At 44.4% G+C, this 16,123-nt stretch overlaps 1 protein-coding gene across 1 annotated transcript; it reads right to left on the bottom strand.

The window, feature by feature from the left end:
- Positions 1 to 586: 586 nt before the first annotated feature.
- Positions 587 to 9,163, bottom strand: LOC139755921 (glycine receptor subunit alpha-3-like). Its single transcript, XM_071674677.1, has 2 exons — positions 2,765 to 9,163; positions 587 to 1,428 (listed from the first exon to the last, which is right to left on the bottom strand). The coding sequence occupies exons 1-2, from the start codon at positions 3,810 to 3,812 to the stop codon at positions 710 to 712; spliced, it is 1,767 nt and encodes a 588-aa protein (XP_071530778.1). The 5' UTR covers positions 3,813 to 9,163; the 3' UTR covers positions 587 to 709.
- Between the last annotated feature and the right edge of the window lie 6,960 nt (positions 9,164 to 16,123).

Here is a 16,123-nt window from a genome sequence, read left to right on the forward strand (position 1 = left end):
TCGTGGGATTACACTGCAAGTGAAAAGTCAGCTTTGGCAAGATTGTATGATCATCATTAGAAAAAAAAAAATTACAGTCTTGTCACGGAACTTTTGACTCCAGAGGGGTCCATCCTTTCCCTGCTACTGATTGCAGCGGTGCTACAAGACCCCAATAAAAGAGGTTCTGGGGTTGTATGAATAATGGAAGAATGAGGAATATGGTCAAACAGCAGTCGAAGCTGAGTGATTCTTGATACAACTGTAAAAGAAATAAGTATTCACATTAGTAGCTTTATATGAGAGAAGTAAGAATTCCTGAGAGTGAAAAAGGGGGCTGGAAATCCTCCCGTTTTTTTTAATTTTCCAAAAGAAGGAACAGAGAAGGGGGCCAGGTGAGGATATTCCCTCAAAGGCCCAGTCTCTGTTCTTAACGCTACCTTGCTAATGCGGGAAATGGCGAATAGTATGAAAGAAAGAAAAAAAAAGAAATATATATATATATATATATATATATATATATATATATATATATGATATTCCAAATCAGCTTTACAGTCTGATTTTAACATCTCCACTTAGAGTTATAATAATGGAATATTTTTTTTTTTCAAATCTCTGAAGGAATGTGTCTATGGTTCATACAGACGATCAATCCTTTTATGCAGAATAACTAGGGCGTTCCTTTAGTGTTGGCGCCTCATCGGATACTCAAGCAGTAAGAGACGGCTCAGAGTTGGTTCTTATTATCGAGAAACACTATCGACCAGAAGACAAGATTGAAGATAGAGAACACAGGAGGAAAGACAAAGAACCGATAGAAACACATAACTTTCTCAGCCCTTAAGACAGACTGGTGTATAGGAACCACCCGATGGGTCTTCTTCGGCAGCAGAACCACGAACTCGATGAAGATATGCATCATGATGTTCATGAAGATGAGCAAGATGATGAAGAAGAACCATATGTCTATGAGCTTGATGGCAGCCGTGTGTGGGACGGAGCTGGAGAGGTTGGAGAAGAGCGTGTACAGTACGAGCAGTGTGGTAAGGGACATGATGGCTCGAACGTTCAGGGCTTCCAGCTTGACGAAGAGCGTCGCCCAACTCACCGACAGGAGGAGGACCGACGGGACGAACGTGGAGAGGAGGATGACGCCCAGGCGCCGCTGCAGCTCGAACTTGAGACGCAAGAGGTTCCTCTCGTCATCGGAGTCGAGGTGAACGTTGCGGACGGTGTAGAGGGCCAAGTCCTTCGGTCCGGTGTAGGAGGCAGTGCCGCCACCCTCAGCGAACCGAACGCTGCCTTCGAAGTCGTCCAAGAGGTGGAGGTCGATGCTGCACTCTTGCACGTCGAACGGATAGAAATACAAGTCGAAGGAACACGTGAACTTGGCGGCAGAATGGGTGCTGAGGGTGATGTCGTTGTGTGTGCCAGGGTAGACCAGATCTGTGAAGATAATGTTACTCCTTTGATCAACACACCAGCTAAAGTCTTATACGATTTATGATACGCTAGCTCAACACTAAGTCATATCATAGTAGTTTGCTCAATCAAAGTCCTTCACCTCACTTCAGGACCAGAATCATCTGCTACAAAAATATACAAAGCATGTAGTACAGAGGACAGAGGAGTCATTTGACTCAAGAACTAAACTCAAGAAGCAAGAGTCAAGAATTTCCCAATTAGAAATAAAATGGATACCAGTATGTAAACTTAGCAAGAGAAGACAAGGTACTCAGACCTTACTTGATGATGTGTCTGAAACATGAAAAACTCTAGAATGTTCTTGGGAAGGATGATGGTCGTAATACATCAGGAAGGCGAGTGCCTTACTGCTTTGCATAGGTAGATGGAAAGTGGAATAATTGGGACTACATGATCAATCGGCAAGATGATTGGAATGCTGAATCATAAAGGGAATGGAGCGAATTTCTTCGGTGAGAACGCTCAGAGTGACACTATCGAAGCAAGGGGCCTGTGATGTCGGGACTATAGCTAAAAAGAGATCTGATTTTTAGATAAACTTTGGAAACTATATCTAACCCGATAGCATGACCTCCTAGTATGGTTGTGTGGCAATGCGTAAAGATGCGAGCGAGATGAAGGGTGATTGATTACAAGTGTGGGTCTTACCCGTGGAGAAAAAACAGATTGGAAGTTCCCACGCCTGTTATATGCAGATGACGCTCTTTCCTGAACAGCTTCGGAGGAAGAACTGGATAAGAGTATTGGATCGATTGGATGAATGTTTTGTGGTATAAGAGGAGGACGCAGACAATGAATGCGAGAAAGTATTGTGTCGCTAGAGAGAGAGAGAGAAAGAGAGAGAGAGAGGGGTCAGCTTGTAAGATCTGTTTGCATGATGAATTGATGGGAATAAAGTTTGATGATGATGGTAGTTGGGAAGCTGAAACTATAAGTAGAATCATACAAGAGTGGAAAATTGAGGCTGCTCTGAAAGTCTTGCGTAATGAGAAGTGTTTTAAGCGTAGAATACGCAGGAAGCTTGTATGAAAGGTGTGCTTGTCCCAAAGCTGACGTGTAGATTTGAAACCCAAGTGTATATAGATCAAGACATGTAAAGATTAGCATAGATAGAGGTGGATAATGACAAGAAACTGAGGAACATGATTTTCCCTCACAAGACGCGAGTACCAAGATTTTAAGCGAGGATAGGGGTGTGTTTTGAAAGGCTTGTGCTTGCGACGATCAGAAAGAAAATGGTAAGAAGTGAAAAGGATGAAGAGATATCCCCTTTATCTCTACCTAACCGACCACTCACCTCTCTCCACACTGTTGAAGTTCGGGAGGGTGGCGTTGCTGGCTGGGCCCACCGTAAATGTCTCATCCAGCAGCTTTATCTCCCCGGCCAAGAGGTTCATCGCTTGAGACCGCGGTCTCCACAACTGCTCACTGTCTCTCTTGGGGATGAGCGTCTTCGTCGACCGATCCAGGTGCCGGAACGACACCCGCTCGTCTCGCCACGTCAACAACAAGAGGAACTCGAGGTTTATGACCATACTGATTCCGTCGACGTCGGAGATGCGCGTCAGCGTGATTCCAGGAGTGATCTCCAGGGGTGAATCGTGGTGGCCGCGGGGCGGTAGATGCTTCTGGTAACCCGCTCGAACCCCGACGACGCTACAGTTCTCCTCGTCGCTCCCGTCTTCGCAGTCGTGGAAGAGGTTACAGCGCGAGTGGTTGTCTAAGCAGTGGCCGGACGCGCAGGCGAACTGCTCCTCGGTGCACAGGGACAGGCTGAGGTGGAGACTGTTGGGGAGTGACTCGTCACAGAGGGAGCCATTGGAGGACCACTTGTGACGCCCCAGCGGGTACCCCTCCGTGTTCTCCAGCCAAGCCAGTGTCTCGTTGGTCTCCGCATGACGCAGGAGCCAAAGCTCTTTGTCCTCATCCCACATGATGACGTAGTTGTAAAACCCACGGAACAGCGGCCTCCCTCCCGCATACCCGAACCAGCGGAAGTGAGTTCGATGTTCGGTCTCGAAGCACAACCCTCGGAGGTATAGGATACTCGACCTCATCACCTGGCACGCCCCGCACCTCTTGGCTTTACAATTGCTGTCTGCCCAGATGCCCTCGTCGGTCATCATGCCACAGCTGTATAGCGTCCCGCCGTTGGGGAACGGAGGCCTGAAGTTCGTGTACTCCAGAGGCCGCTGAGTCTCGATGTCCACCCAGGCACCTTCGTCAGCCTCGTCCGTTATACCGAGCCAGAGCTTCCATTTGGTCTTGGGGTTACAGGCGCTGAGGAAAGGCTTCAGCTCCTCAAAGAGACGCTCGTTTTCCTCGTTGGATCTCGGCACTGACATCGAGCTGTTGAGGAGTCTACACAGCGTCTGTATCCTGGGAAAGGTACGCACTTCGGGGAAGATTATGTCTTGGTCCCAGTCGCCGAGAGACCTGGCGAAGAACAAATTGGTCGAATGTCATCTATCAACATACTTCACTATTGCTATATCAGGTTGTACTACACAAGGCGTCACTGAAGTCACCTTATAGGAATGTCCTCACGCGTTACCTGCAGAATACGCCAGGGTCGACCGTGGATTCCTGGACGTCTCCGGCCACCTCCACACTGGCTGTGTTGAGGTTGAAGACATTACCTCGGCCGAGGCTTCGGCAGCCCGCCAGCTCGGCCACGTCGAAGGAAGACAGTTCACTGTCCCATATACTGAGCTGGGATATATCGCCATACAGCGCCTTCGTGAAAGATGAAGTACATCCGTCATAATGATATTTCCGTATTTCATCCCATAACATCAACAGGTACTGTTGTCTTGCAAAAGAAAGTGTACTTCACATAAGATTTTGAGACTCCTAAAAGTAGTTTAAAGGTGACTTAAAGAGGGAAATATACAGCTCAATGGAGCAGCTTACAGTACAAATTGTAGGCACACATATGAAGATTATGAGACCTAACTTTTATTTCTTCTTTACTCACACTCTTCGAAAAATCTGCCTCCTCTACCTTGAATAGAAGATTCATGTTACACTTTATATTTTCCCGTAGATGTACGGTATAGTAATAAGTGGTGTAAACTGGCTTATTCTCCCACCAATCATCAAGTAATCTGCACTTTATCCACTAAAATTCTTAGCATAGTAACTGGCATCTAACCTACATATATACTTTACTCAGAAGCCAATATTGAGTAGATACTTTAAGCAGAAATCTGCACTTGATAAAACACTTCACCCACTTATCTGCACATGACTCGCTGTAGCACATAACATTCAACCTACACTTAACCCACTTATCTGCACTTCAGCTGCTTAAGTACTTTTGCATAACCATTTCTACGAATCACAATACTTCACATAGTGATCTGTGTAGTTTATATCATCGCCTGACGAAGGAACCATCAGAATAACGCTTGTATACGTGCGTCGTGAGAAAATCATGTGACGCCTCCTTACCTGTTCCTTGTCGAATCCTCCGCCCACCGTGTCCTGTTCCTGGCCAAGGACGAGCGTCCCGTTGAGTTCGAGGCCTGGGTAGCCGAGGAGCTGGTCACGAGCCAACACCTTCCACACCGAAGAGACAGAGAGAGAGAAAGATTCAAATTCCCTAAACGAAACACAATGTATTCGGATCCATTGTAAATGAGGGTTTGATTCATCTCTATAGTCTATTCTCGTTTGAGGAGAGGATAATGTTTTTTCTTGCTCCTTCTACAGGATCTCCCACACCCGCGTTGATGACATACTTTCCCTCCCTCTGTTGGCCACCTTACCTACCTGCCCCTGCCAGTAGACCGTGTAGGTGGTGTTGCCGAAGGCGTGGCAGAGGTGAGTCCAGGTGTCCGGGTAGAAGGACGAGGCATGCGTGTGGTGAGACTGGTGTTCCCCCTTTAGGTAGGTCCCGATCTTGTCGTCTATACTGTCTGCAGAAGCAGTGTCGCTGGGTTAGTTACCCTCCTCCGTGCCTCTAGGGTATACTAATCTCGCTCATGACGGATAGAAATCTAATGATATCTTCAGATATTTCATAATAAGATCACTGCTGGGTATGTCAGAGATAACAGACGTTAGAAAATGCGATTATGACGTGTATATACATCACCACAGGTAACTTACCCTGTTCCTCTTCTTAATAGTTGACCGAAATGGCACGGGCAGAACGCACCAGCTTAATCAGAGGCCAACTCGAGTGCAAGAAATGAAGTGAGAGACAGAGAAAGTAGAAATGAATTACGACGAATCAGCAGGTGTTCTGTCGAGTTGGCTCTTAATGGCAGAGAACTCAAAGAGAAATACGAGGGAGGAAAGTGGCTTCCACAGCTAGATCGTTCGAGGGGTTGAAGGAAGTATCGTAATGATGAATCCTCGACCATCTCATTCACAAAACTTACCACTTTTTTGATTACACGATACGAGGAGGACCTGACCTTGAAACACGAGAGATGATTGGACGTGCTTTCAACGCCTGGTGCTGGCGGTGTGTAGCGTCGTACTTTTCACTACGTTGGAACAAGTACAGCTGCTGGGGGGATGACATACTCACAGATCAGTAGTTCGTTATCGCTCTCGCTGGTGGCGTATGACAGGTGAGGGATGAAGATGATGAACTTGTCCAGCCTGACGAAGGAGGGGAAGAAGAATGAGGTAAATAAGGAGGGAAGGAAATAATCCTCCATCAGTGAATCAGTGAACCTGTCCTGCTTGACGAAGGAGGGGAAGGAGAATGAGGTAAATAAGGAGGGAAGGAAATAATCCTCCATAAGTGAATCAGGGAACCTGTCCAGCCTGACGAAGGAGAGGAAGGAGAATGAGGTAAATAAGGAGGGAAGGAAATAATCCTCCATGAGTGAATCAGATGAGATGAGGAATTTAAGAAGGTGAGGATTTACAGGAGTGTAAAAGACAGGCAGTGAGCAGGAGCTATGGTCACAGAACACACTTATTTTCGAAAGGGTAGACAGCATGTCCGTCATGTATGACAACTACATATCTCTGGTTATTATATAGAATTATTCTATGTAATACCGACCTATATCTCTAGCAATTATATAAAACTGTCATATAATCGCCTCATATCTCTAGCTGTTATGTAAAACTAGCTTGCTATATCATAGTGACAGATCTGTATAAGTAAACCTGAGGGTTACTTGTAGTCTCACAATAATTTCAGTCTGCCTCGAGTCTACGACATAGGCCAAAACGAGGGTGAACTGTGGAGTCACTGTTCATGAAACCCTTTATGATACTGTTCGAAACGGTTCGAATCTTCCTGCCGAACTTTACCATGTAAACACTGTTACCATAATTGAGTGTTCGATGCTCGTTGTGGCCTCAAACCTTATACTCGTTTTTCTTCAAGTGACGAGAATTTTTGCGACCAGGCTGGGCTAGAGCATAGGGCTCACTGCAAGAAAGTCAAGGTTAGATACACAGAGTCGTGTGGTTTACATGTCAAACGAAGTGTGTCGGATGGTGTGTATGTGTGTGTGTGTGTGTGTGTATGCAGACTAAATACCAGTGGCCTACATATTGGCCGGGAAAGGGCGCTGTGTTTACTTGTGTTGCTGTCGCTAACACACCCTCTCGATAGCCAGGCAAGCTCATGCGTCAGTTCGGTACCGAGGCTGCCACGGAAGAGAGAGAGAGAGAGAGAGAGAGAGAGAGAGAGAGAGAGAGGAACGTTAGAATGGGACGACCCCACTGGGAAGATAGGAGACACGAGAGTGAGAACGATAAACACCACACAGCACCAGACCTGGTGGACGTAGTACGTACCTGATCCAGTAGCAGACGGTGAAGACGCGGAGGAGAGGTGGGTGGTGGTGCTGCTGCCACAGGCGGTGTCGGATAAAGACATCGTCAGCAGGCTCCGTCCAGAGTCCCTTCTGTAGACTGAAGACCTTCACCTGTTTCCCTTCCTCTCTCTTCTCCTCTCGCTGCCGCTGCTGGGGTCCCTCCTCCTCCTGCTGCTCCTGGTGCTGCTTCTGCTGATGGAGTCCCCCCTGCTGGTGCTCCTCCCTCTGCAGGAGTTTCTTCTCCTGCTGTCCCCGAAGTAGCTTTGTTCCCTCCTCTTCCGACAGTCCCGTTTGGGGTGTTTCTGGAAGCGTTAGTAAGATGTACCAGCAGTTTCCTGCTTTCATTTTCCTTTTTTTCCCCCTCTATCAGGGTTGCGTTCCTTGCTGGTAAGAAAATCATCATAGAAATGATGAAGATGAAATCAAAAGGAATATAATATTCATCCATAGTCAACCAAAATACTGAAGACTGAAGATCACTGACGTTATTTCATAGCATGATTGGCCTACAATCGTTTGCCTATTGGCTAAAAGGCAAGAAATTGTTAAACCAAATGTGATAAGGTACTAAAACTTTACACGTGTAATTTGATAATGTAATAGTGACAATTACGTAACTGGATAAGACTGTTAACTGATAAGTAATTAGATACCGTGAGAGCTAATGATAAATAATTTGAGGTTTTTTGTTTTTTGGCAAAAAAAAACTCCCTCTCGCTCACCAATCAGGAGCACCAGTATTAGAAGGATGGCGCCTGTGTGGTGGTGATGGTGGCTGTGGTGGAGGTGTTGGTGGTGGAGACTTGGAGCAACACAGACATCCATCTCCACACTCTTTCTACTCCCTCGTCAGCGTGAGTGATGACTTAAGCTCATCTTACATTCCTCCTTCGTCAGCGTCAACGATAGCACTACATCGCCTTCGTCAGCGTGGACCATGATCTTACATAACCTTCGTCAGCGTGGAACATGATCTTACATCACCTTCGTCAGCGTGGACCATGATCTTACATCACCTTCGTCAGGGTGGACCATGATCTTACATCACCTTCGTCAGCGTGGGCTGATGATCTTACATCACCTTCGTCAGCGTGGGCTGATGATCTTACATCACCTTCGTCAGCGTGGACCATGATCTTACATCACCTTCGTCAGCGTGGACCATGATCTTACATAACCTTCGTCAGCGTGGGCTGATGATCCAGTTTAGCCTCGCTCAGCATAATTGATGTCACCGTTTTATTTTGCGTCGTCAGTATCGACGTCCTCACATCGCCTCCGTCAGGTGAGATCGATGCTTAATGTCCCCACTTCGTCCCCGTCCGTGTGAGATCGATGTTCCCAGGAGATCGATGTGCCCTGGTCACACAGTCAAGGGTGAGTTCAATGCTGCGGAAGGACTGATAGTTTCCAATTTTGCCTCCGTTCACGAGGCGAGATCGATGTTCCTGGGAGATCGATGTTCCTGGGAGATCAATGTTCCTTGGAGATTGATGTTCCTGGGAGATCGATGTTTCTGGGAGATCGATGTTCCTTGGAGATCGATGTTCCTTGGAGATCGATGTTCCTGGGAGATCGATGTTCCTGGGAGATCGATGTTCCTGGGAGATCGATGTTTCTGGGAGATCGATGTTCCTGGGAGATCGATGTTCCTGGGAGATCAATGTTCCTTGGAGATCGATGTTCTTGCTCGTCTCTTAAAAGAGAAAGAAAGGTACATGATTTCCCCCCCTTGCCGTACATAACAACCATTCGTCTCTTAATGACCGTATCACAGAATATATATACATACACAATGTGTATATATTTCCTAATCTTATTATCATTAACAAAGAACGTAAAATGAAGGAAAGGAATGAATGAGATCTCTCCTGCTTTACAGTAGGATGGGCCATGGTAGATTTAGCGAGTTCTGTGTATGGTCATTTGAATGTCTTCATCTGAAAGACCTATCTGATCGTTCAACACTCAGGTCTTGGCCAGTCTGAGGTCCCCAGGTGTTGAATGGCACACTGGCAGAAGTCAGTAAGAGTTAGAGTTCTCTACGGTGTGGTAATTAGTCACTCCTATGTGTATGTGTATATGTATGTATACACATAAGAGTTAAGACCATATATATATATATATATATATATATATATATATATATATATATATATATATATATATATAAGGTTAAGAGACGGGGGGCAACACAAGAGTAAAACTCTCTCCTCGTAACACATAGAGTGTAGCAACACACGCACACCCAAACCCAGACATATTTCCCTTATGCTAACATAACATGATCATACATATGGTAATGTCCACACACTCGCCCCCGTCACTCTCTCCATATAAGTGCGTCCATACACCACCAATAGATATTCAGTGACATTTGCAGTGAAATTTGAGCGTGTAAAGAATACATTTATCACGATGTGTTCATAGTGGGTGGAGAAAAGGGACTTTGTACTCATACCACAAGTTACCACAATCTCTCTCTCTCTCTCTCTCTCTCTCTCTCTCTCTCTCTCTCTCTCTCTCTCTCTCTCTCTCTCTCTCTCTCTCTCTTACTATACATTCATACGACCCCCAGGACCCCTCTTATATGAGGCTCTTGCAGCTTCAAGGCTGCGCACCAAACAGGAGCAGGGAAATGATGGACTCTTTGAAGAGCGAGAAGTTTTCCCCAACGAGACTCTACGTACTCCCCTCCGTCCACTGACGATCCTGACTGCTTAACTGTGTTAGGGAGGGGAACATGACAGCTACTGCGTAGCGTGACGTCACTAACACTCACTGTGGTTTATTATGGTTTATGGTTTTCTTTCGAGAGGTGTCGTTTTCTGTGGGGTAGATATTTAGATTTTAGCTTCATTTTCAAATTATATTTTGTAGGTGAGCAGATATCTACCCTCGAGCTTTCATTTTCCTGTTTCCGTTATATTTGGCGTTCGTTCAAAGCACTGTAGTGTTATTTGACTTTAAAATCATAGAAGAATTGAAGTCCATATCTTATGACTAAACAAGAAAAATAAAGAAAATCATATCTTTGACGTAGTGTATACAACCTGTTATCCAAATTCCACATCACCAAACGATCCGGTTATACGACTATGCTCGCAGAAACCGAATGGGATCATTATCGGCAAACCGACGTTTATAGTTGACGAGTCGGCCACCATGGGCGCTGTAATGCTTTGTTTACATTTGGTGTCTGTGGTCGATCATGACGTACGGACGTGGTCGCTCCTTATTCTTAATCGGTGATAATAATCGTGATCCTTGCATTATCTTTAGATATCCGATTCTCTTTCGGATATCTAAACATTTTAAGGTCTCGCGAGAGCATTATATTGTACCAGAAATATCACGTTCCAGCGTATAGATCTCAGGACTGAGTTATCATTATAAAAGATACGTAAGTATGTGAAGATTCAACTTTTGTGTGATGTGATCGTCCAAATATTCCTCGATATCTTTCTCATTTAGCCTTTTTAGACCTCCCATTCTCACAATGTTTCTTGTGACTATTTATTTTAGTAGTTTAGGTGATGGTGAGTTGTCTCACAATGTCTCCCACTCGCACTTACGCGATACAGTGAAGAGAGCTGATAGGAAGACACATCCTCTTGTTCCTCGCCTCTCTCTCTCTCTCTCTCTCTCTCTCTCTCTCTCTCTCTCTCTCTCTCTCTCTCTCTCTCACGCAGAAGGGGCGATGCTGCTCCTAAGACCAGGGAGGCAACGAACTCAGGCGCTTAATAATACTGGAAGATGGTAATAGACAGTGGTAGCTTCAGACGCCTTTTAGGGCCAAGAACGGTGGTGATCCTGGGTTAACAGTGGCCTCGCGACCTTTGGCCTGATCACTTAATAATGGCCCAAGGGTCGTAGCGTCGTCCTTAAGATTTGCTATGATTGTACTTAATGGTCTTACCGTTTTTAACCTAAGTACAGCCAGCGTGTCTATCGAGATCATTCTTGCAATATTCGATAGATAATCTATAGATTATATTGTCATCAGCTTTGGATAACAATATATGTCATTCCTCAAAAGGTCTAGATATACATGGCATCGTTAAGGTCTTCTCCCGGAGTGAGCGACTACACAAAGGTGAAGTAGTGGCCAAGAGTTATCACCTGCTGGGGTTCCTGGTCGATCGCTCAAAGATCAATGAGCTTCCAGTCTCAGGTATTTGTGTGGTGGCGACGTCAGCAAAGTCGCGGGCTTCCCTTGTTGAAAGTTTCGTCCTAAATGGTACACACGTGGGATATATATATATATATATATATATATATATATATATATATATATATATATATATATATATATATATATATATATATATATATATATATATATATATAGGGGGTATGGGCGAAAGAATACTTCCCACGTATTCCCTGCGTGTCGTAGAAGGCGACTAAAAGGGAAGGGAGCGGGGGGCTGGAAATCCTTCCCTCTCTTTTTTTTTTTCTTATTATTATTATTATTTTCCAAAAGAAGGAACAGAGAAGGGGGCCAGTTAAGGATATTCCCTCTAAGGCCCAGTACTCTGTTCTTAACGCTACCTCGCTAATGCGGGAAATGGCGAATAGTATGAAAGAAAAGAAAGAAAATATATATATATGATTCCTGCCCCAAGAGGTCCACTGGTTGAGTTCACGTGTCCTCTGTGTCCTCTTGCCATTCATGGTGTATGAAAATGACTTGCCTTTTGGACTAGATCCTTACCTGAACATGTTTGCAGATGATGCCAAGATCATGAAGGAAATTAAGAAAGACGATGATTGCATGAGCTTACAAGGGAACCTTGACAAAGTCCAAAGTTGATCTGATAAGTGGTTGATGGTATTCAATCCGAGTGATTACAAGACAATGAGTATGGGACACACTGGAAGAGGATCTCGATGCGATTATAACTTAGAAATAAGCGACAGGAATCTATATATAAAAGAGTCTTGTAGGTTTTCGTTGTGCCTAACCTGATGCCATAGCTGCACATCAAGAGAGGCAGACTGTTTGATGACAGTTAATGTGATAGCATTTAGATATACAGATGAGGAAATGTTGCTACATTCACAAAGAAGGGAGTTAGAAGAAATGGACATAAAGTGGCGTAAGGACGGTTCGTAGTTGGATTAATGTAAACAATGGTATTGTGAAGGCTAGTAGTATGCAAATAGGGTATCACGTAACTATATCTCCATACGATACGACATACGTACATACCAACACACACATATTCAAACTTACATCAACACACATCGTAGGAGTCGTTTGCTTCCCCCTTTTGCCACCTTAAGATCGCCCTTCCCACCCGACTACCACCCTCTCCTTTTCATCATCGTCGTATACCACCCGTCGTAAACTTCACACCATACAGACCCAGCTTCGGTGTGGCGAACGCTCTGCGCTGTCTCACCTCGCCTCGCCTCTCACAGTGGAGCATCAATCATTCACCACATTGCCTTTGTCACTGCTTCACTGTCCTCCGGGTGATTTACCTAAGTCGCCTTGCTTACGTGGAGGGAGGAGTTACACTGCTTTGACATTTTGGGGCGTGTTGTTCTGTATGGCACCTCCGACTGCAGTCGATCTCTCCAGCGAACTCAACGTCTCATATCGGGGTCTTTACGATCACCTGACCACCTTGGGCTACAGACGAATCCCATCATCTTTGAGCTAAGCGTTTAGGTGGATATTGTTAGCAGACGAGTGTTAATGGGAGTCATGTACTATACCAGTGACGCTGATTTTCACTTAGACCTCAGTAATATGTGGGCTTCCGTGGTGTAGCAGTTAGCGCTGTTCCTGACCGTGACGTACTCAAGGGCCGCTCAGGGTCGAGCGCGTAGGTTCGAAACTTGGTTGCGGCAGTCGGTTCCACAGTCAACCCAGCTGTTCATCCATTGTTAGGGGTTGGTTGATAAAATGGGTAACTGCCTCAGGCTAGGATAATTTATATATATATATATATATATATATATATATATATATATATATATATATATATATATATATATATATATATATAAATTATTGGAAAGGATCACAATTTTGTGCGTGATCAAGTATATTCCTAAGAGTCCACGGGGAAAATGAAACACGATAAGTTCCCAAGTGCACTTTCGTGTAATAATCACATCATCAGGGGAGACACAAGAGAGAAATATAACAGTCAGTTGATATACAACGAAGAGACGTAGCTAGGACGCCATTTGGTAAACATGCATGTTTACCAAATGGCGTCCTAGCTTCGAGCAGGCAGAGTCCGGGAACACTCATAAGAACGTATAAGTGTAAAATTAGACTGAACGACACACAGAATTGCCCTAATTTCAGAGGAATGATTTGAAGATGGAGATTATTTCTAGGAAGGTATTTTTGTATGGCAGGGTAAAAGGTCGACAACACAAGCATGATGATAATTTGGGCCTAAATTATTTCTCCTGTCGTCTGCTAAAGGACGGGTAGCAGGCAAAGGCCAAGATCAACACAAGCGTTCGTGGATGAGTCAATAATCATCCTATCCGGATCATGGATACGACGGCGATCGTCTCATTAGGGAATCCGAATCATCTGTGGCTCTGTAGCCTTTTGTACATAGTGGGGAAAATGAAATGAAAATGAGAGAATGAATCATTACCTTGAAAATATTTTTGTATTGCTCTTCAGATATAGAAAAAGGTAAAAAGATCCTCAGACACAAACTGTTTTCTGCGTTAAAGTCAAAATCAGGAGAAAAAACAAAAAAAAGTTTCGAAGTTAAGGACATGCTTGAATATCAAATATTTTGATCGCGAACAGAGATCTTAGAATATGACGGCCAGGTGATTTAAGCTCACGCACAGAAACAACACGGGAGTAAAGACATGGTACACTTATACAAGGTTAAGAGACGGGGCAACACTAGCGTAAAACTCTCTCTCTCTCTCTCTCTCTCTCTCTCTCTCTCTCTCTCTCTCTCTCTCTCTCTCTCTCTCTCAGTCATCACTTGCATTCTTTGGCCGGACATATAAGCCTCAGGATTTGTGTGTGAGAGAGGGACTTGCGATTGTTCCCACACATTGTCGCCACGGGGGTGTGTCCACATTAGGAGGACAGATAAAAAGGAAACAAACTGTCTAGTGGCAAATATCAGAATCGCGTTCACATTCGTGGATGAGGGAAAAACATCTCGCATACTGCTCAAACCCTACGGTACGACGTAGCTATGATATGTTTTTCTCATGTTTGGGTCACCATGCTTAAAGAAACATTTAGAACGAATAGAGAAGGTCCAGAGGAAGGCCGGATGGATAGTACTAGAGTGTGATAGAGATGACTTACAGGGAAAGGTCTAGAGACCATGATGTTGTCCGCCATGGAAGACAAAAGAGTAAAGGGTGACTTGAGAGTTGAGTGACAAAGAAAGGGCTAGAGACCATGGTGTTGTCCGCCGTGGAAGACAAAAGAGTAATGGGTGACTTGAGAGTTGAGTTACGACGAAAGGTCTGCCATGGAAGACAAAAGAGTAAAGGATGACTTGAGAGTTGAGTGACAAAGAAAGGTCTAGAGACCATGGTGTTGTCCGCCATAGAAGACAAAAGAGTAATGGGTGACTTGAACACAGCCTTTTATGGTTGAAACCAGTTTGATAACGTCATCAGAGACCAGTTCTTCGAAAGATGCAAGAACAAAGCTACTGAGGGACAGAAGATAAAGATAGATAATATAAACTTGTTACAAAGGATGTAACTTAAATCTTTTAACGCACAGAATAAACAAGGCGATGATAAAGACAGAATCAGGACTTTTATGACAATAGAGAAAAGATGGTGCCCTTGGGTGTAGAACTCCCTCCCTATAAAACACTATTAGGTGACTACACACACACACACACACACACACACACACACACATACACATGTGTGGACGTGGCTGGCTTCCTGAGCGCAGCAGAACCCCCCCAAATAAGGCTGTCCTGTGTCAGGAAGGTCATATATATATATATATATATATATATATATATATATATATATATATATATATATATATATATATATATTTATTATTATCACACTTTGTCGGTGTCTCCCGCGTTACCGAGGTAGCGCAAGGAAACAGACGAAAGAATGGCCCAACCCACCCACATACACATGTACATACATACACGTCGACACACGCACATATATATACCTATACATTTCAACGTATAGATATATATACCTATACATTTCAACGTATACATATATATACACACACACAGACATATACATATATACACATGTACATAATTCATACTTGCTGCCTTTATAGATGGATAGATAGATAGATAGATAGGTAGATAGATACGCCTCGCATAACAACCTTGCTCAAAAAACCCTAAAATAAACAAGGAAAACGTGGCGAAAGATTGATAGCATATGGCAGTTGAGAGAGAGACACGGCCTTACCTGCTCACCGTCTCACACACGGGGATGTGTGATCCCTGGTCAGGCCACAGTGGGGTAGATGACTGAGCCCCAGTGGGAGGCGTCGGCGCCGCTCAGGTGGTAGAGCGAGACTAGTCCTGGTGTGTTGTGTGTGTGGCAGCCGGGGACCTACTGTGGCATGGACTACCAGGAGCAGACATACCCAAGGGGCCCACGAACCTCCCCTGCTACACACACACACACACACACACACACACACACACATACACATACACATATATCCCAGGAGCTCCTGAGGTTTCAAGGCTGCGCTGCAGTCAGTAGCAGGGACCGGAGAGGATGGAAGCCTTTGGGTATATATATATATATATATATATATATATATATATGTATATATATATATATATATATATATATATATATATATATATATATATATATATTATCCCTGGGGATAGGGGAGA

The sequence above is a fragment of the Panulirus ornatus genome, chromosome 20 (assembly GCF_036320965.1).
Source record: "Panulirus ornatus isolate Po-2019 chromosome 20, ASM3632096v1, whole genome shotgun sequence".
Taxonomy (NCBI): domain Eukaryota; kingdom Metazoa; phylum Arthropoda; class Malacostraca; order Decapoda; family Palinuridae; genus Panulirus; species Panulirus ornatus.